This window comes from Pongo abelii, chromosome 12, assembly GCF_028885655.2.
Source record: "Pongo abelii isolate AG06213 chromosome 12, NHGRI_mPonAbe1-v2.0_pri, whole genome shotgun sequence".
NCBI lineage: Eukaryota > Metazoa > Chordata > Mammalia > Primates > Hominidae > Pongo > Pongo abelii.
In genome coordinates, this window is record NC_071997.2 from 105,570,321 (window position 1) to 105,591,079 (window position 20,759).

At 50.3% G+C, this 20,759-nt stretch overlaps 2 protein-coding genes across 11 annotated transcripts; one reads left to right on the forward strand and one right to left on the reverse strand.

Moving 5' to 3' along the window:
• Positions 1-109: 109 nt before the first annotated feature.
• ATRAID (all-trans retinoic acid induced differentiation factor) lies at positions 110-5,265 on the reverse strand. Its single transcript, XM_009237466.3, has 7 exons — positions 4,803-5,265; positions 3,970-4,091; positions 1,866-1,937; positions 1,713-1,784; positions 1,505-1,626; positions 646-743; positions 110-422 (listed from the first exon to the last, which is right to left on the reverse strand). Exons 1-7 carry the CDS (start codon positions 5,256-5,258, stop codon positions 318-320), a joined length of 1,047 nt encoding a protein of 348 aa, XP_009235741.2. The 5' UTR covers positions 5,259-5,265; the 3' UTR covers positions 110-317.
• On the forward strand, positions 4,265-17,953 carry SLC5A6 (solute carrier family 5 member 6). Of its 10 annotated transcripts, none has more exons than XM_009237460.4 (17): positions 4,265-4,436; positions 5,729-5,795; positions 9,736-10,268; positions 10,585-10,650; positions 10,993-11,044; positions 11,433-11,500; positions 12,024-12,178; positions 12,599-12,739; positions 12,940-13,069; positions 13,662-13,750; positions 14,192-14,304; positions 14,657-14,724; positions 15,455-15,541; positions 15,682-15,863; positions 16,076-16,179; positions 16,423-16,538; positions 16,957-17,953. In XM_009237460.4, exons 3-17 carry the CDS (start codon positions 9,876-9,878, stop codon positions 17,101-17,103), a joined length of 1,911 nt encoding a protein of 636 aa, XP_009235735.1. In that variant the 5' UTR covers positions 4,265-4,436; positions 5,729-5,795; positions 9,736-9,875; the 3' UTR covers positions 17,104-17,953. The 10 variants fall into 10 exon arrangements, with proteins under 10 accessions (XP_009235735.1, XP_002812238.1, XP_063569814.1 ...); XM_002812192.6 differs by lacking the exon at positions 4,265-4,436 and adding an exon at positions 4,973-5,250; XM_009237458.4 differs by lacking the exon at positions 4,265-4,436 and adding an exon at positions 5,271-5,359.
• The last annotated feature ends 2,806 nt before the right edge of the window (positions 17,954-20,759 follow it).

The window sequence follows — 20,759 nt, forward strand, 5'->3', positions numbered from 1 at the left end:
AAACCAAGGGGAAACCTGAAGAAACCGGCTGCCCTAAAGCAGTCCCTCCCACCCCAAACAAGAAATACGTAAAGGCAGGGCGCCTTTCCTTAAAAAGAAAGAGAGAAAAAAAAAGAAAAAAGTGTTTATTATAGGCAACAACACCAATGGGAACTGGTATTTGTCTACACCGGGGAGTGCAATTTTTCATCTTCCAATGGCGGCCTCAACCTTGAGGCGAATCCACTGGCCAAAGATGCCTTTCTAGGAAGCAGAGCTCCCTGGCTGGGCTAAGATAGTTCAGATTGATCTTAGGTCAATGGTAAGACCTATGTAGTTCATGAAGTCTTGGCTTTTCGGCGCTGGGTCCCCCAAAGCAGAATGGAGACGGATAGAGTGGTGGATCCCAGAATCCCGAAGAACATAAGCAGTGAGAACGAGCCCTGTGAACAACAGACCAAAAAACATCCCCATACAACGTTACATGGCGGGCCACATCCTAACACCTAGTTCTTTCCTAATATACCTATCACTTTGTCTAGGGCAATTCTATTGTTTTCCACCTATAGGAAATTTGTATCAGCTCCTGGTCTTGTGGCTCTCCTTTCTGAGAAGACTTGCTCTATGCATTCCTTGTATTCCTAGTTAGACGACCTAATTCCTCACCTGGCGCATACACTTGTATCCATGGAAACCATCAGCACAAACACACTGCAAAAGACCTGGACCATCAGGTACACAAGATCCATTCTCAGGACACATTTCTGGAGGCCAGAGAGAAATAGAGAACATCACTGCATCCATTTCATTAGGCATATTTCTTAATTATCTGTTTCAACTTAGATTCTCTCAATCATTGCTAGGATAAAGGAAGAGGAAAGATTACAGATAAAAACAGTAACAATAATGTCAGGCCTCTGAGCCCAAGCTATCATATCCCCTGTGACCTGCATGTATACATCCAGATGGTCTGAAGCAACTGAAGATCCACAAAAGAAGTGAAAATAGCCTTAACTGATGACATTCCACCATTGTGATTTCTTTCTGCCCCACCCTAACTGATGAATATACTTTGTAATCTCCTCTACCCTTAAGAAGGTTCTTTGTAATCTCCCCCACACTTAAGAAGGTTCTTTGTAATTCTCCCTACCCTTGAGAATGTACTTTCTGAGATCCACCCCCTGCCCGCAAAACAGTGCTCCTAACTCCACTGCCTATCCCAAAACCTGTAAGAACTAATGATAATCCCACCACCCTTTGCTGACTCTCTTTTTGGACTCAGCCCACCTGCACCCAGGTGAAATAAACAGCCTTGTTGCTCACACAAAGCCTGTTTGGTGGTCTCTTTACACGGACACGCGTGAGACAAATAATAGAGTATATCTTAAGATCTTTTCTTTCAAAGGGGTTATAGCCCCAGAACTCTGAATGAAAGGCACTTAAGCAACTTTGTCTTTCTGATCTAAAGTGGAAAATACAAGGGAGAAAAGACAATTCCCAGAAGTTTGGAGGTAAGACAGCATACCTGGGTCCCCAGTGTTATTGCAAAGGTTCTTTTGCCCTTGACAGATTTGGTTGTCTATATAAGAGGTGACAGTATTCCAGGCATTAATTCCTCCAGGACAGTTGACATCTTGTGGCAGTATCCTAAAGAGAAATGTGGTCATAACATGCAAAGTTGCTAAACTCACAGCATCATCCCTCTTTGATTCTCTTCGCATACCCTTACTCACAGAGTCTGGAGCTGAGTAAAGCCACGGAAGGTGTTGGCCAAGTCACCTTTGAGGGGGTTTGCTTGCAGGTCTCTGCAAAGCACACAATGTTAGCACTTTCGCATCAACCTACATTATATTAGCCTTTTGGGTGGGAGGTACCTAACTACTTACATGATGACAGTGGTATGTGCCTGATGAAAGTTTGGACCAGGGTCCTCCAGAGAACAGTTCTGGAGATCCAGCCTGAGGAAATAAAGTAATCAATATAACTGTGTGTTCCTCTTTTTCTTCAGCCACGGCACAGTGTGTATTTGACTACACAAGCCCCTTTTCAGCTAATAATTGAACACAGCTGTGTTCACAGTCACACACTAGGAGCTGTGGTAGACATTTTAATTCTGCATTATCCAATAGAATCGCCACTTGCCACATGTAACTACTTAAATTTAAATTAATGTACCTTAGGCTGGGTGTAGTGGCTCACTCCTGTAATCCCAGCACTTTGGGAGGCCAAGAGGGGAGGATCACTTGAACCTAAGAATTTGAGACCAGCCTGGGCAATATGACTGAGACCCTGACTCTATAGAGAAAAATTAATTTAACCTAAAAATTCAGTGTCTCATTTGCACTAGCCATATTTCAAGTGCAAATGGAATAACCATGTTAGTAGCTACTGTACTGGTTAGTACAGATATGGAACATTTTCTTTTTTCTTTTTTGAGAGTCTTACTCTGTTGCCCAAGCTGGAGTGCAGTGGCATGATCTTGGCTCACTGCAACCTCCGACTCCCAGGTTCAAGCAATTCTCCTGCCTCAGCCTCCTGAGTAGCTGAGATTATAGGCACATGCCACCACGCCTGGCTAATTTTTGTATTTTTAGTAGAGACGGGGTTTCACCATGTTGGTCAGGCTGGTCTCGAACTCCTGACCTCGTGATCCGCCCATCTGGGCCTCCCAAAGTGCTGGGATTACAGGCGTGAGCCACCGCGCCTGGCCCGGAACATTTTCACAATCACAGAAAGTTCTATCCGCCAGCACTGTTCTAATCGGTTATGCATCTATTGGGAGAAATCTGTGTTTCTTGTCTACAGTAGTGAATCTCATATTATGATTTTCAGATCCACAGAGGGCTTTTAAATTAAAAAAAAAAAATGCAAGTCACATAAATGAAAGTTTTTTTTCCACATGTATTTTCTACCACAGATTGGTTGTAAACTGCTGGAAATTAAGGATCATGCCACATTATTTTTTTCTTCAATATCTACTGCTATCCATTCCTTTATTCTACAAATATTTACTGAGTCCCTACAAACTGCAAACACTGGGAAAATGTTAAAAATATGTAACACAGTATTTTGGCCTTTGAGTGGCTTACAATGTAGTTAGAAGAACAAGACCACTGCCCAAAAATAAAAGCACTGTAAACATTAAATTACAATATAAAAGAAACCACAGGACAGTGTATAAATATATTTGAGTGGACGCTAAAGATTACAGAAAGTTTTTAAAAAAGGTATTACTGAATCGCTTGAACCCAGGAGGTGGAGGGTGTGGTGAGCCAAGATCACACCATTGCACTCCAGCCTGGACAACAAGAGTGAAACTCCGTCTCAAAAAAATAAATAATAATTTAAAAAAGGTATTACTCTGGAACTTAGTAGTAGGAAATATTCACAAAAGATGTTGGAATTGAATTGATGGATATTTCCTAATTTGGTGGAGGAAGGCAATTTCAGGTATGGAGAGAGGCCTGAACAAAGGTGGAATGCCTTTGAGGGTAGGCAAATCTGGCTGGTGCAGACCATTATGGAGGTTTGAGTGGACAAGTAATTGGAAATAATGTTGGAAAAGTGGGTTGGGACTAGTGTATGGTAGTTAATGGTTTGAATTTTGTCCTGAGAGCAACAGACAGTTACTAAATACAGTATTAAAGCAAGAGAGTGATAATGGAAAATGTTGGTTTTCTAAAAGCTTAATATAGAGAAGTATTCAGGTAGATGAAGGAAAGAAGAGAATGGAAGTAAAACATAACATTTTGAGTTTGAAGTTAGGGTGCACTCAGTAGGAAATGCTTAATAGGAAGCTAGAGGTACCCGTATGTACCTGGAGTGTGGAAAGGTAAAAAGACACTAAAGAGATCTAGTTTTGGTAGACATCTGCGTGATGATTACAGCTGAAACCATCATAGGTGGATTCTTTAAATAATATAAGGGTATAAAAGCAGCCAGGCTAAGGAATGGCCTGTATCCAGCATCTTAGGGATGTCTTCCCCTCACCCCAAGATGGTGCCCTTCTGATTCAGGCAGCAACGGGCATGCAGCATTAGCTCTCGTGTCGTTTTACAATAAAGGGCCACTTTTGACAAATTTTGCACACTCCCTGGACATTGGGTGCATATCTGCAGAAGAGAAACAAACATTAGAACTCCAGAAAGAAAAGCCAAGAAAAGAACAAACGGCGATCAAGAATTAACTGCCAGTACACGTTTCCAGAATTCCTCTAACACGGGGCCGATAAATGGATAAACGGCTCATGTCCCACCCTTGTAACAGGCTAGGCTAGGAGATGCCATTTCTTTCTCTAGAGTCCGGCGCCGAATCAGCTCCCGACACTTTCAGTACCAGATATCGCCCAGGGAATGTCCTCATCTCTTTAGATCACTATTCGAACATATTTATTACGCTTTCTGCAGAGACTTCTCAATCTGACAGCCCTAGTTTGGCCCGGTGTAAAAGGACCGCAGGTACGTAAAGAACTCATCAAGCATTACAAAAGAAAAGTACAGCCCTACCACCGCACGATATATGGCGTTCGTGCGTAGAGAGATTACACAAGAGCCAGAGGACCCGTCTGTAGAAAGAACTTAAAGTTATTCAAAAATTAAGGGGCGAGATCAAGTTTCACAGGTCTTTGAAAGTCGGCAGGACTGGGGCGCCGAAGGCCTGCACGACTTGAGTACTTGGGAACAGGACCTGGCTGGGCAGGGTCGGGAAGCGTCAGGGACGAAATCAGAGCCGCAGGCCCGCCGAGAAAGGGGAGCCGCGGGCGAGCGCGACGCACGGCTGGCCAGCGACCCTGCTTCAGCCCGACCTCAAACTTGCTTCTGTACCTCGGGTAGCGCCAGAGCCCCTTCCACGCCCAGAGCGAGGAGCAGGGCGGCAGCCCAGGGCACCAGGGTCGTAAGACTATCCGGGCCGTGAGGCGCCATTTTCCGTTCCCTTGGTGCTCCGCTGCTCGCGCGACCCAGCTCCGCGGCCCCGCCCCGCAGCGCGTCAGGCCCTCTTCCCCGGGCGTGGCCTAAGCGGCCTGGTCCAGTCGCCCTGGGGCTGCTTGGGGGTTTGTCCTGCTCGTGGAGCTCTGCGCTGGTCTTCGTGCGCCCCAGCCCTCTTTCGGGGACACTGGCCGACCCCCTCTTCCTTTTCCCCTTTAGTGAAGGCCTCCCCCGTCGCCGCGCGGCTTCCCGGAGCCGAGTGCAGACTCCCTCAGCCCGGTGTTCCCCGCGTCCGGACGCCGAGGTCGCGTCTTCGCAGAAACTCGGGCCCCTCCATCCGCCCTCAGTAAACATGGCGGCGCGGCGAGCGGGGCGGGCAGGGGGCGGGGCCCCCGCGGGCTCCAGGCCAGGGCGCGCGGCCCGGCTCTGGCTACCCACGTGTGGAGACCGGGCAGGTGGGCCTGGAGAGCGTGAGCCGGTGCCGAGAGGCTCCGGGGTGCGGCGTCTGAGCCGGGGCGGGGACAAGGGGGCGGGGAGGGGCGGAGCGAGCCGGCCTCCGGCGTGGGTCTGAGAAGATCTTAAGTGCGAGCGGTAAGGTGGTGGTCTCCGCGGCGTAGAGGGAAGCGGGAAACCGGGAAAGAACGAGGGTGAGGGTGATGAGGGAAGGGCAAACCTCAAACTCCAGCGGGAGGACACGAGCCTGGATCGCCCCGGGCACCTAGTCCTCTTCACCTCAATCCTGATAGCGCATAGCGTCCCGGAGCCTGGCGAGGAGATAGGAGCGGGATAGACGCTTCCCTAACTCATTTTCTTTGCCTTCCCAGGAAAAGGGAGCGATGTTGATCTCAGGAAGCACAAAGGGACCTTTCTAGCTCTGACTGAACCACGGAGGTAAGGGAGTGCGTTGCTGCCTCACGGTCGGCCAGCGTCCTGACTGAAGGGCGCCAGGGGATCCCTGCTCCCGGCGCGACAGTGTTGGTTAGGACCAGCCAGAAAGCTCCTTAAAGCCGACCCAAGTGATCATCTGGAGTAGCCGAGCCAGGCTTCCCTTCCACATTGCCCCCATGGTGTCTGCCTGGAAGTTCCTGAAAGGTTTACATTTAGCTGGCTGGCAAATTTTCTAAGGTGTTAGTAGCTATTAGCATTTTAAGGAGGGTCCCCAAAGCCTTTCACACCTGGAGGAATTATAGGCCCCAGGACAGATTTTGAGGGAATCTTTTTGGAACAGTTAGTCTTGCAGTGGTCTCATTGCCTTTTGTAGGAGTCAATGCGATCCACTGCAGTGTGTGACCAAAGTGAGTTCAGGTTTTTATTTTTATTTTTATTTTGAGACGGAGTCTCGCTCTGTCGCCCAGGCTGGAGTGCAGTGGCGCGATCTCGGCTCACTGCAAGCTCCGCCTCGCGGGTTCACGCCATTCTCCTGCCTCAGCCTCCCGAGTAGCTGGGACCACAGGCGCCCGCCACGACGCCCGGCTAATTTTTTGTATTTTTAGTACAGACGGGGTTTCACCGTGTTAGCCAGGATGGTCTCGATCTCCTGACCTCGTGATCCGCCCGCCTTGGCCTCCCAAAGTGCTGGGATTACAGGCATGAGCCACCGCGCCAGGCCAAGTTCAGGTTTTTAAAAGGGGTCCCACATCACTGCCTGTAATCCCAGCACTTTGGGAGGCCGAGGCAGGCGGATCATCAGGTCAGGAGTTTGAGACTAGCCTGGCCAGTATGGTGAAATCTCGTCTCTACTAAAAATACAAAAAAAAAAAAAAAAAAATTAGCTGGGCGCGGTAGCACATGCCTGTAGTCCCAGCTACTCAGAAGGCTGAGGCAGAAGAATCACTTGAACCCAGGAGGCGGAGGTTGCAGTGAGCCGAGATCGTGTCACTGCACTCCAGCCTGGGCGACAGAGCCAGACTCTGTCTCCAAAAAAAAAAAAAAGGGGGGCCGGGCGCGGTGGCTCATGCTTGTAATCCCAGCACTTTGGGAGGCCGAGACCACGGTGAAACCCCCTCTCTACTAAAAATAGAAAAAAATTAGCCGGGCGTGGTGGCGGGCGCCTGTAATCCCAGCTACTTGGGAGGCTGAGGCAGGAGAATCGCTTGAACCCGGGAGGCAGAGGTTGCAGTGAGCCAAGATCATGCCATTGCACTCCAGCCTGGGTGACAGAGCGAGACTCCGTCTCAAAAAAAAAAAAAAAGGTGGGGGGGTCCCACAATCTGCTATTTGTGCCTTAGCGTGTTATAGTTGTAGTGAAACAACAGCTAGCTCTTGCTTTCGGCCGCCCTCTTTCTGGAGAGATGCAAGTCCATAGCGTTTGGATCAATGTAGGGTTTTTAGAAAACCACAGATTTGTTCTCAGAATCTGGTCTGTTGCCAGGTCAGGTTTTTCCTGTCTTCCCTGGGGCTGTCTCAGGCCATCCAGGGGAATTCTCCATACATCACGCAAATAGAATTTTATCAGGAGGTCCCATCAGCACAGTGTGTTTATTTTTGTACCTCCGTATCCCATACTGGGACTTTCCTTCCTGTCTCTGGCCACCTACCTCTCTATATCACTAACCCTGTAGTGTTCTGTGTTCTTTGCGCACAGGAGACATCTTCTTTCCTCTTACTCCCCAGTAGTTCCCATCATCTCTATCATAGCAGTAAAAACTTGCCAAAGACAAATGAGAAAACTCAGGGTGTTGCAATGTGCAAAGGCCCAGGGCATGTTTAGGTTAAACCAGAGTTTAAGCCTGTTGGGAATCTTGTAGAACATGTGATCCAAGAGTTGGCAGCTCTGATTTTCCCTCTTTATTGGCCCCAAGAGGTTCAGAGTTCAGGTTTAGTCTGCGTGAGGCCATATCTTGCCAGCCAGACAGTGTCTGCCCAAGAACACACTGTGGGAGAGCGGAAAGACAGCCTAATCTTTCTCCTAGTGGGCAAAAGCAGAAGACATAGTTTATGTTAGTCTGTCTCTTGATTAGTTGAAATCTAAACTATGTCCTGTGAATGACTGACTACAACACTCTGCTCCTGCCCTGGTTCTGGGAATAGTGAGGACAGGGCCCTTGGTGAACACCTGTCATAGCTGCAGACAGCACTGTTTCTTTCTCTCTTGTTTTGTATCATGCTGCATAACCTTGAGCAAGTTATTTAATCTCTCAGTTTTCTTGTGTTAGCTGGAGAGTATTCGTGTCTTAACCTGAGACATGCTGTTTTGAAAATGTTGGTTTCATTATGTATTATTACTAATGTTTATAAAGCACCTCACACACTGCTGGGTTACATAGCAGGTGTTCAGCAAATGTTAACTGTCGTCATGTTAGGCTGTCTAACTACATGGCATTCTCTGGTGTTTTTTTGGCCATACCAATAAGTACCCCAGCGGATTGCCTCTGAAGACAATATGATGCGCTTGGAGAACAGACAGGGTGGATGGTGAATCCCTAGACCTGGGTTCTAATTTATGCTCTGACAATAGTCGGCTCTGTGCTTTTGGAAAGGTCACTGGAACTTTCTGAGCCTTAGCGTGTTTATCTGTGAAATGGTCAGTGGTGGGGGGTTGGTTGTAATAGTGGTGTCCAAAGATTTAAGATTTTAAATATTACAATCCCTTCCCTCTTTCTCTGAGGATTGTGGTGTATTCTTGGGGGATTAACATTTCTTGTGCAGGAGTTAGAAAATCAACTTTCAACTTTCCCATCTTTTCAGTTCCTTCTTTCCAACTCCCTCCCGCACAGAGTGCCAAGAGTACTTTAGGCTGAAAGCCTAATCCATCTAGGAATGCTGTTGAATATGAGCTCCCTCTTCCCTGTTCTGGAGCCTCTAGGGCTGAGTTGGAGTTTGGGGGCCATAGGGTGATAGGGCCATTTGGAACACAGCGATTGGTTCCCTGAAGGGGCCAGAACAAATGACTGCGGAGCTTCACCCCACCCCCAATTCCTGATCTCTCACCTCAGCTACTCATAGAGCCAGATCCTCAGCTCTGCAGCTCCAGGCAACTCTGCCTCAGAACAGAGATTGCTTCTCCAGGTAGGTGTCTGTCCCCAGCAGGATACAACCACTCTCTTTGGCTGGTCCCTTTGCCTCTCAGCTCCCTGGCTGGGTTGCTTCTCTCCAGAATGGAGAATCGTAATTCTGAAACCCTGACTCCAGCATGGTGCCCTCTCACCTTTCCCCTCTCACTTTTGAATCCAGCCGCTCTTCCTGCGTCTGCTGTTGACTGTGATGTTGCAGGTAGAGGGGCTGAGAGGTGGGTAGCAGCACTTATCTAGTGGTGTTGGGGAGAACCTTAAGAAAGGGATTGGCCTGAGGACACCTGAAATGGAGTCTGTGGCTGCCACAGAGGCAGTCTCACTGATGATCAGTTAGAAGGGTGACACTGGGGATCACAGGAGGCGAGGGCCAAGGCCAGGGGCAGTAGGGGAAGCCCTGCTGCCGTTAGTCTCCATGCTGTGTTTCCTGCTGGGCTGTGGCGCCAGGCTGGGCTCTGCTGGCTTAGTGTATTGTAGTGACTGGGTCTGTGCCTTCAAGTGGGGCTGGGAAATTCTGCAAAGAAACTTAGGCTAGAGTTTATTTTTCTTTTGGTACTCGGGTGGAAACCTAAGAAGGTTGTTGAATTTCACAGCTGTGCATACTCAAAGGTCCTGGCCAAGTTATATTGTCTCCTGGCTATTGCACTCTGATGCTTCTCCCTCACTTACGTCCCCTACCAAACTTATACCAGGGCCTCCAGACCTTGAAGGGCTACCACTATGCTGGCTGGTCCACTTCTGATGGCATGAGATGTACAAGGCCCAAGGGTGAATGGCTACCAAGGCAAGATAGGCCTCACTAAGAGCTAATTCCTTTGCAGCTCACCCTGAACAGTATCACTCTGTGGAGGAAGACTGTGAGACTGTGGCTGGAAGCCAGATTGTAGCCACACATCCGCCCCTGCCCTACCCCAGAGCCCTGGAGCAGCAACTGGCTGCAGATCACAAACACAGTGAGGATATGAGTGTAGGGGTGAGCACCTCAGCCCCTCTTTCCCCAACCTCGGGCACAAGCGTGGGCATGTCCACCTTCTCCATCGTGGACTATGTGGTGTTCGTCCTGCTGCTGGTTCTCTCTCTTGCCATTGGGCTCTACCATGCTTGTCGTGGCTGGGGCCGGCATACTGTTGGTGAGCTGCTGATGGCAGACCGCAAAATGGGCTGCCTTCCGGTGGCACTATCCCTGCTGGCCACCTTCCAGTCAGCCGTGGCCATCCTGGGTGTGCCATCAGAGATCTACCGATTTGGGACCCAGTATTGGTTCCTGGGCTGCTGCTACTTTCTGGGGCTGCTGATACCTGCACACATCTTCATCCCTGTTTTCTACCGCTTGCATCTCACCAGTGCCTATGAGGTGAGCAGGGACGGAAGGGAGAAGTACGTGGGACACTGGGGTCGAGGTGGAGAGGAGGGACAGGCACATAGGAAGGACCTGGGACCCTAGACCTCCTCCACCTAATGAGAGGGACAGAAAACTCATTGTGTGTTTATAATTCTTTCTCAGTGATGTTAGGTATAGGGGCAGGATTAGAGAGGAGGGTGCTATGCCGAGTGGGACTCAGAGTGGATATGGGTTGGATATTCCCTCATGTTCCTGAGTGTCTTGAGGGAAGTTGTGTGTGAGTTGTCAGGGTGAAGTCAGGAGGAAAATCTTTTTTCTGTATACCCAGTACCTGGAGCTTCGATTCAATAAAACTGTGCGAGTGTGTGGAACTGTGACCTTCATCTTTCAGATGGTAAGTAGAATGAGGACAGAAACCGAGCCTGGGGGATGTTGGGGGACCTGAACACAAGCATGCTGAGGGAATTGGAGTCTCCCCTGCTCTCAGATTGGCAGGATTGAAATTCCTGCTAGAGGTCAGCATCTGTGAGGACCCCAGAGGCATCCTGCTGCCCATGCCTTCCAATTCCAGCACAGATACTATGGTGGCAGCAAGCCAGAATTTGAGAGGAGAAGGAAGAGGGAAGTGAGCCTAGGTGAGGGGAAGCCATGGGCATATTGGCGCTGAGGCCCATCTTTCTTCCTCTCTCTTCCCACCATCCTCCGGCCCCCATCACATTTTTTCCACATGCAACAGGTGATCTACATGGGAGTTGTGCTCTATGCTCCGTCATTGGCTCTCAATGCAGGTGAGGAGTCACACAGCCCGTGGCTTTCAGCCATGGCAGGTTAGGAAAGCACCTTTGGGAGAGGCAGATGGAGGAGCGTGTGCGGAAAAGAACCTGACCTTGGATGGAGAATTAATTCACCGCTTGGGCCCTTGGGTGGGTCTCTACCAGAGGAAGGCTTGGTCCACCTCAATTGACAGCTAGTAACGTTGCCATGCCCTATCTGAACTGGTTAATCAATACGTTTTGGTGGAGCTCTGCAAACTTTTTTTTCCATTGTGGTGAATGATTTATTTCATTGTTAATGACCAAATGCTTTATCTCTGTGGCATGACGTGATTGCCCTACCAGGGCTTCTCCCCTGGGGAACCCTTTTCCAGGGATAAGAATGTGGCTTCTATGTTTACAGTGACTGGCTTTGATCTGTGGCTGTCCGTGCTGGCCCTAGGCATTGTCTGTACCGTCTATACAGCCCTGGTAAGTGCAGTAAGCCCTGGTGTGGGGAGGGGAAGGGATGAAGTAAGGAGGGGACATGGGAAGAGAAGGAAAAGAAGAGATAAGCTGAGAATATAGGTGAGGAGAATATAGGTAAAATTCTGGGGTGGTAAGATTTATGATAGGATTTAGCAGTGGGGATGGTATATGAAGGTAGAGGATGGGATGGGAATGATGTCAACAGGGTCACAGCAATTACGTGCCTAATGGCAGGAGAGTCCCCTCACTGGTAGTATGTTCTTAGGGTGGATGGTTTCAGGAGTGTCCAAGGGAGAGAATATAGTCATAGGTTCTTAGTTTCTGTTTCTGATTGGGTCAGTAAAGCCCCTTCCTCATCCCTCTTTTATACGTATCACCAGAGACAGAAACTAAAAACTGGCTTCAGGCTGCAAAAAGCCTAAAACAAAACAAAACAAAACAAAATGGAACAACAACAAAATAAGGCGGGTTGGACAAGCTGAGTTTAGAAGGACTCTGTGGCAGGTTTGCTGCTCTTTCCTTGCAGGGTGGGCTGAAAGCCGTCATCTGGACAGATGTGTTCCAGACACTGGTCATGTTTCTCGGGCAGCTGGCAGTTATCATCGTGGGGTCAGCCAAGGTGGGCGGCTTGGGGCGTGTGTGGGCCGTGGCTTCCCAGCACGGCCGCATCTCTGGGTTTGAGTAAGTATACCCCTACCCCTGGCTAGGGTCTGCAGTTCCTGGGAGCTGAGCCCATCCTAGAGGCTGGTCTCAGGGCTATAGTAAGCAGAAGGCAAACTGGGAAGCCTGAGGTGTAACAGCAGACAGTGGGAAACTGGTCCTGCAGAGATGGAGGGTGATTACAGGTGCCTGGCTAGTGTTTATAGACAGTCAGGACGTTACCTGGGATGAGTACCTGGAACGAGGCTGGGGTGGAAGAATGGAGCCTCCCTCTAACTGGCTGTGCTGTCTCTCGAGTGCACCCAGCTTCTTGCTTTCAGTCACCCCCTTGGCCCTAGCAGTGGTGTCTCTCCTTTCCTGTCCACTGACTCCTGTTGCCAAGAGGGCAGGAAGGCTGTGTCTCTCAGGCTTTGCACAATGACTGGGTGGTGTCTGTTACAGGCTGGATCCAGACCCCTTTGTGCGGCACACCTTCTGGACCTTGGCCTTTGGGGGTGTCTTCATGATGCTCTCCTTATACGGGGTGAACCAGGCTCAGGTGCAGCGGTACCTCAGTTCCCGCACGGAGAAGGCTGCTGTGCTGTGAGTGCAGGCACAGGAAGGGAGTGGAGCAAGGTCTAGGGGAAGGGGTTCCCCAGAGATAATTGGGGTGGGGCAGGATGCCAGAGTGCATACACATCCACTGTGGTCAGGATATGGGTCTCCTTTCTGGAGGTCAGGGGCACACACCTGAGGGTGTCTGTTAATGCCGGCTCTCCTCCTGGCACTGACCTCTTTTGCAGCTCCTGTTATGCAGTGTTCCCCTTCCAGCAGGTGTCCCTCTGCGTGGGCTGCCTCATTGGCCTGGTCATGTTCGCGTATTACCAGGAGTATCCCATGAGCATTCAGCAAGCTCAGGCAGCCCCAGACCAGGTGAGAAGGCCCTGTCCTGTTCCCGTGAGGGCAGGCCTGGCCCCACAACAGGAGTGTCTAGGTAGGAAAGGACTGACTGCAGAAAGGACTCCCACCCTGGGTGGGAGATGGTTGTAAAATCCTTTCCCACTCTGAGATGCTAGGAATCTAGCATGTGAGGATCGCGGTACCTAGCATCACCTAACCACAGTGTTCATCCTACTGGGGTGAGGACCTACCCTTACTGACTCCCCTTTGGGCTCCATGTGCTCTGCTGGGAGCTATCACATACCTGGTCTCACCTAAGCCTCTAACAGCCTCATTTCACGAGGAGAAAACAGACTCAATGAGGTAGCCAGTAAGCAGAAGTCACACTAGTAGCCAGAAACAGAGCTGCGGGTGAATTGTGTCATTCCCTCTGTAGAGCTCATTTTCTCTCCACTTAATGTGTAGACACTTGGGTCAGCAGAGATGCCCCAGGCCCTGGCTTCCCTTGTAACGCACCCAGTCTCGATAGACTCGCTGGGGCACATGCAAAGGGAGCTTCCCTGCAGAGCCGGCCCTGGGAAGGCCCCTCTCTGAGGACTGCTCTGCACCTCTGCTCTGCTTGCAGTTCGTCCTGTACTTTGTGATGGATCTCCTGAAGGGCCTGCCGGGCCTGCCAGGGCTCTTCATTGCCTGCCTCTTCAGCGGCTCTCTCAGGTACCCACTTTGACCATTTCCCTCAGGCCTAGTGCACCTGACCCCTGTTTGGTAAAAGGTGATGGGTGGAGCGGGGTGGTAGTGGGTGGGGAATCCCTCTAAGTTTCTCACTGTGCCTGCCCCTTCTGTGTGGATGACAAGGGATAGCTCATCTTTGTAGGCCAGAGCACATTTTCTCTCAAGAGATACCCCTGTTTTGGTTAAGAGTTCTTTCATGGTACCAGAAATTGATCTACTCGAATGAAACCCATATCCACATTCAAAAAAGGACTGTGTCCTTGCCTTCCAGGCCTGCTCTGAGGTGGCATCAAGTCCAACTATGAGGAGGTTTCTTGGTGGTACCTGTCATCTCCCCGCTTTAGGACACCATTTCCTCCATAGAGTCCCATAGAGCTGACAATTTTGCCTTGCTCAACTCCTCATCCTCTTCCTCTTTTTCAGCACTATATCCTCTGCTTTTAATTCATTGGCGACTGTTACGATGGAAGACCTGATTCGACCTTGGTTCCCTGAGTTCTCTGAAGCCCGGGCCATCATGCTTTCCAGAGGCCTCGGTGGGGTTATGCTTCCTCATCTCTTCAGTCTGGGTCTTTCTAAGCTTCACCCTGACCGTTGTCATCAGTCTACTGTAAAACACCCACTTTATCCGGGGCTCAGCACTTGCCTAATGATGCACACAACCTTCCCTGCATGCATGGTTGTTTACATCTCAGGGCATGTCTTAGGGAGGTCTCTGAGTCACATAGGAGTGAGGAATTGGTGGGAGGAAGCTGGGACATGATGTAATATGCCTTTTGTTTCCAGAGAGACAGAGGTGGTAGTTTGGCTGGGCAGGGAGCCTTGCTTTACCCCATTGCTTGTGTTAACTCACACCTTCTTGTTTCCTCTCCTGTCCTTTTCCCCCAGCCTTTGGCTATGGGCTGCTTTGTCTAGGAATGGCCTATATTTCCTCCCAGATGGGACCTGTACTGCAGGTAATAACTATAGAGGGCAGGAAGCAATTTTAAGGGAGAGAAGGAATTGATTGAAACAGGAAGTTGAGAAGGGAAGCTATATTGAGGGGAATGACCGGGGGGCAGGTGTAAGAGATTCCCCTTTGATGGACCGTCTTTACTGTGAACAGACTTTCAAGCAGCCAGAGGATGCAGGGTCATTCTTGGGATGTTGTAGGCTGAGAGAGAGCTAAGGATCAGCCTCAGAGGAGAACTCAAAACACATCCCTCTCCATCAGCCCCCTAGCAGCCTTTCCTGCCCTCTGGAGTTCTTTTTTTTTTTTTGAGACAGAGTCTCATTCTGTCGCTCGGGCTGGAGTGCAGTGGCGTGATCTCAGTTGACTGCAACCTCCACCTCCCAGGTTCAAGTGATTCTCCTGTCTCAGCCTCCTAAGTAGCTGAGGGACTACAGGCATGTGCTACCGTGTCTGGCTAATTTTTGTATTTGTAGTAGAGACGCGGTTTTACCATGTTGGCCAGGCTAGTCTCGAGCTCCTGACCTCAGGTGATCCTCCCGCCTCGGTCTCCCAAACTGCTGGAATTACAGGCGTGAGCCACCGCCCGGCCACCTCTGGAGTTCTGATTGTTCCCGCAGAAGAGAGATCTGACAAGTGGGGCTCCAAGGCCATGGTGGGTGGCTATGCTTTATGGTGAGTCTGGGCATTTCTGAGTCTGTGTTCTTTTTCCTTTTCTTCTCACCCTGTCCTCCTAGGCAGCAATCAGCATCTTTGGCATGGTTGGGGGACCGCTGCTGGGACTCTTCTGCCTTGGAATGTTCTTTCCATGTGCCAACCCTCCTGTGAGTGATGCATCTGGATCCATAGTCACGTGCAGCAGGATGGACCTGGGGGTTGGCAGGGCTGTCACCAGGAGAGCTGAGGACTGCCGTGAGGGCTGGCAGGACTGGCCTTGTGACAGGCATGCACTGTGTCTCGGCAGGGTGCTGTTGTGGGCCTGTTGGCTGGACTCGTCATGGCCTTCTGGATCGGCATCGGGAGCATCGTGACCAGCATGGGCTCCAGCATGCCACCCTCTCCCTCTAATGGGTCCAGCTTCTCCCTGCCCACCAATCTAACCGTTGCCACTGTGACCACACTGATGCCCTTGACTACCTTCTCCAAGTAAGGCGGGGCTTGCTGTCTTCTTGTTTTCTCAAAGCCCTCCTTTGAGGGCTTTCACAGGGGTCTTGCTAAGGGATGGGCCACCAGAGGCCCCAGGGAAATGTTGGGTATTGGGTCCCAAGACCCTGGGACCATGCGGGCAAGTAGAGATTGGTGCCCAAGGAATGCCCTGCCAACGAATTGCTAATTGTCCTCACCTCTGCTCTTCCCAGGCCCACAGGGCTGCGGCGGTTCTATTCCTTGTCTTACTTATGGTACAGTGCTCACAACTCCACCACAGTCATTGTGGTGGGCTTGATTGTCAGTCTACTCACTGGTAAGGGTGTGGGATCGTGGTGCAGATGAGCACCGAGGGGTTAACAGAGGGCCCTAAGGGACTCTACTGTCTAGGGAGAAAGGCTCCTGCCCTCTGAGCTCTTGGGTGTCCATAGCTGTCAGGCTTTTCTGTTGGGATGTAGGAGGTGGGTCGGGGCTGGGGTCTCTGGGGGCCAAGGGAGGACATGGGGCCCGCTGCTGTAGATGGTTCCACCCAGAGACTCAGAAGCACATTTCCATTCAGGGAGAATGCAAGGCCGGTCCCTGAACCCTGCGACCATTTACCCAGTGTTGCCGAAGCTCCTGGCCCTCCTGCCCTTGTCCTGTCAGAAGCGGCTCCACTGCAGGAGCTATGGCCAGGTAGTACCTGCTGTCCAAGTGACCCCTCCCTGCCCTTCTCCACAGATGCCACTGACTCTTCAGGTTCCCTTCTACCCCTTTTCTCTCCCCCTGCCCCGGGTGCCCCTCTCAGGATAAGCTAAGCCTGGGCTGTCCCACACGGCTGTCTCAGGTTCTACCCACAGGACTGCACTGGCTGGGTGGGCAGAAGGATCTCAGGGCTCAGAGGAGCTCAGCCCTGGCCTGGGCCGGTCAGCTCCCCTCCCCAGCCCACCCTGTGCTCCCCACTGTGCTGTGCTCTCCCTCTCTTCCCCCTGCTCTCCCTCCCACACCCAGCCTTGCTGGGCTCCCTTCTGGTGGGGACCTTTTTTGTGTGAATCCTGTCAACCACCCATCATCCATCTTCACCAGTTCCACCCCTTTGGCTCTGTGTTTGCAGGACCACCTCATGGACACTGGCCTGTTTCCTGAGAAGCCGAGGAATGGTGTGCTGGGGGACAGCAGAGACAAGGAGGCCATGGCCCTGAATGGCACAGCCTATCAGGGGAGCAGCTCCACCTGCATCCTCCAGGAGACCTCCCTGTGATGTTGACTCAGAACCCCACCTCTGTCCTCACTGTGCCAGGCCATAGCCAGACGCCACCCTGTAGTACAGGGATGAGTCTTGGTGTGTTCTGCAGGGACAGGCCTGGATGATCTAGCTCATACCAAAGGAACTTGTTCTGAGAGGTTCTTGCCTGCAGGAGAAGCTGTCACATCTCAAGCATGTGAGGCACCGTTTTTCTCGTTGCTTGCCAATCTGTTTTTTAAAGGATCAGGCTCGTAGGGAGCAGGATCATGCCAGAAATAGGGATAGAAGTACATCCTCTGGGAAAAAGATAATGGCTTCTGATTCAACATAGCCAGAGTCCTTTGAAGTAAGAGGCTAGAAACAGCACTCTGGTTATAACTGCCCCAGGGCCTGATTCAGGACTGACTCTCCACCATAAAACTGGAAGCTGCTTCCCCTGTAGTCCCCATTTCAGTACCAGTTCTGCCAGCCACAGTGAGCCCCTATTATTACTTTCAGATTGTCTGTGACACTCAAGCCCCTCTCATTTTTATTTGTCTACCTCCATTCTGAAGAGGGAGGTTTTGGTATCCCTGGGCCTCTGGGAATAGAAAGTCTGTCTGTCTCCTTTGTGTAGAGCAAGCACGTTTTCCACCTCACTGTCTCCATCCTCCACCTCTGAGATGGACACTTAGAGAGGGGGCAAATGTGGATCCAAGAAACCAGGGCCATGACCGGGTCCACTGTGGAGCAGCCATCTATCTACCCGACTCCTGAGCCAGGCTGCCATGGTGTCATGTCTGTCATCCGTGCTCTGTTTCCTTTTGGAGTTACTTCTCCACATATCTTTGTTCCTGGGGAATAAAAACTACCATTGGACCTAGAATTTGGGCTCCTGTACTGTCTTCACCTGCTCTTGTCCACCCTACTACATCCCCTGGTGAGGATATGGAGTCCCATCCTATGTACAGGTCACCTTCCTGTGCTGAGGAGGGGGGCTGTGGCTTCAAGTTTCTGCTGTCCCCGTGTCTGCAGGGGACAGCGTTGTGCTCACCAGGGTGGAAGATGCACACCCTCTTCTAAGGCTTCTCATCCCCTGGGGCTTACTCAGTCTGTCCCTTCTCCGGCCCCACTTTCCCTTTGCCAGAACCTTTTGCTCTCAGATTTTTACTTTTGGAACTGGAGGAAGAATGTTCCCATCTGATTTTAGAAACGGAACATTCTAGCTGGACTTTCATGGTCTTGTGAAGAACACTGTGCTCACGCCCTCCCACACCTGGCCTGTGCCCCTGCCTGGCCCTGTTGAGCTGCCCACATCAGCTCTGCACAAGCTCTCCGGAGTCTCTTAACAGAGACCGGGTCCCAGGCATATCTGAGTTCAGCCTCAACTGAGGCCTTCTCCCGGGGCTTCTAGAGCACATTCCAGCTGTTCTCTCATAATCCATGTAGGTTAGGCCTGGGATGTTCTGTGTCCTTTTTTCTACCTCTACCCCAGCTCACTCGGTCACACCCCAGCCCCTTTCACCTCACCTCTGCCCTGGCCAGCCCTGTGGAGGAACAGGGCCTGGTTGTGCCAGAGCCCAGACACTAGCTACTCCCAACCTGCCTAGGCCTCATTTATATTCATGACGACAATATTGTCTCCTAATGGGTCTTAAACCTGTTGCCCTGGATTTTTTTTTTTCCATTCCACAAGGCTCTGGTCTTGAACATAAACATTCCTTCCAGTATGGACTTTAGGTATCTGGTCATGATCTAGTCTCAGTCTGGGAAGGTACTTTGACAGGCCAAAGGTGTGTCCACTGACTCTACCATATTTCAGACATGCCTGAGTGGTACTCCAGGGAGAACTGGGGAGAATGATCCCCAGGGTTTAATTTGCTGAATTAGGTAGGGTGGAAGTGAGTCTGTAAGGGGACATGGAAACATTTTACGAGGGACCCTTGGACTCAGGCCTATTTTGTTTTGTCCTGTGAATTAAAACTTCAATGATGGGAAGATAAGAAGCCTATAATTATTATTTAGAAAAGATTCCTTTGGGAGACCGAGGCAAGAGGGTTGCTTGAGGCCAGGAGTTCCAGACCAGCCTGGGCAACATAACCAGATCCTGTCTCTACAAAAACAAACAAACTAGCCAGCACGGTGGCATGAGCCTGTAGTTCCAGCCACTTGGGAGGCTGAGGTGGGAGGATTGCTTGAGCCCAGGAGGCTGAGGTTGCAGTGAGCCAAGATTATACCACTGCACTCCAGCCTGGGCAACAGAAGAAGACCTTGTCTCTAAAAGAAAACGAAACAAAACAAAATCCCTTTTCCTTCATAGATTGTTTTTGGGGAATGTAACCAAATCTATCACGCCAGACTCCCAAATTCAAGTCTTATTTGTTTCCTGGTTCAAGTGCCCTGGTAGAGCTGCTTCTAGGACAAGGTCTTACCAACAGAGACGATAGAAACTGAGAATGTGTAAAAACTAGAAGTGGACAATTTATAGCTCAAGTCCTACAAGAAGGAGAGACTGGTGATTGTATATCACCAAGAACGGTTGAGGGAATGGGATTATCTCTGAATTCTTAGGGCCTGACCTCTGAACCCATTTTCTGGCCAAGCCAGTGTCTGTAGGAGAGTTGAGAGCAGGATGCCCGTCACTGCTGCCCTTGGTCCAGGGCTTTACATAAAAAATACCACATTGGTCATATCTGCAAGCATTGGGATTGTAAAGTGAGTAATGCCCAGAACTGCACTCTCTCTAAGTCCTCCAAGAACTGTGCATCCTTCCAGTAGAAGTGAGGACAGTCCCTGAACATGCCAGGTTGACTCTGCCCCGAGGTCTGCCCTCCCTCTGGGACCCAAAGGCACTGTTCCTTGGTTAACTACCTCACCCTGCCAATCTGACAAAATTCTAGACCTAACTGGGCCCTCATTTGTTCAGTATATTTATCAATCACCTACTACTACATTCAAGGGCCTCACCTTTTTTTTTGAGACAGAGTCTTGCTCTGTTGCCCAGGCTGGAGTGCAGTGGCGCAATCTCAGCTCACTGTAACATCTGCCTCCTGAGTTCAAGCAATTCTCTGCCTCAGCCTCCTGAGTAGCTGGGATTACAGGCATCCGCCACCATGCCCGGCCAATTTTTTGTATTTTTAGTAGAGACGGGGTTTCACCATCTTGGCCAGGCTGGTCTTGAACTCCTGACCTTGTGGTCCACCTGCCTTGGCCTCCCAAAGTGCTGGGATTACAGGTGTGAGCCACTGCGCCTGGCCAGGCCTCACCTTTTATACAGCTAAAGAAACTGCTATGCCACCCCAGGACTCTACCAGGTGTCAATCTGAAATTCTTGCATTTTAACTATATTTGCGTAGAAGAGGAAATAAGAATGCCACAGGATTAAAAACTTTCAAGAGTTATGATATTTAAGGGCAAGTGGCAAAAAGATCCAATTCGTACAACTTTCAAACCTTATAACAGAAGGCAAAGATGCTCTTTCATTTCTAACATAGTAAACCTTTTTCTTCGTGCAGCATTTAAAAAGTACGGTTTGATGGTTATGACGGTGTAGTCTAAGGCTTGGGTTCAAATACTGGTGCATGCATTTAACCTTAAGCTTCAGTTTCTTCATCTGTTAAATGTGAAATTCACAGGGTTAAGGACTCAAAACTACGTTGCGTGCATATATGTACATATACGTATATATGCAT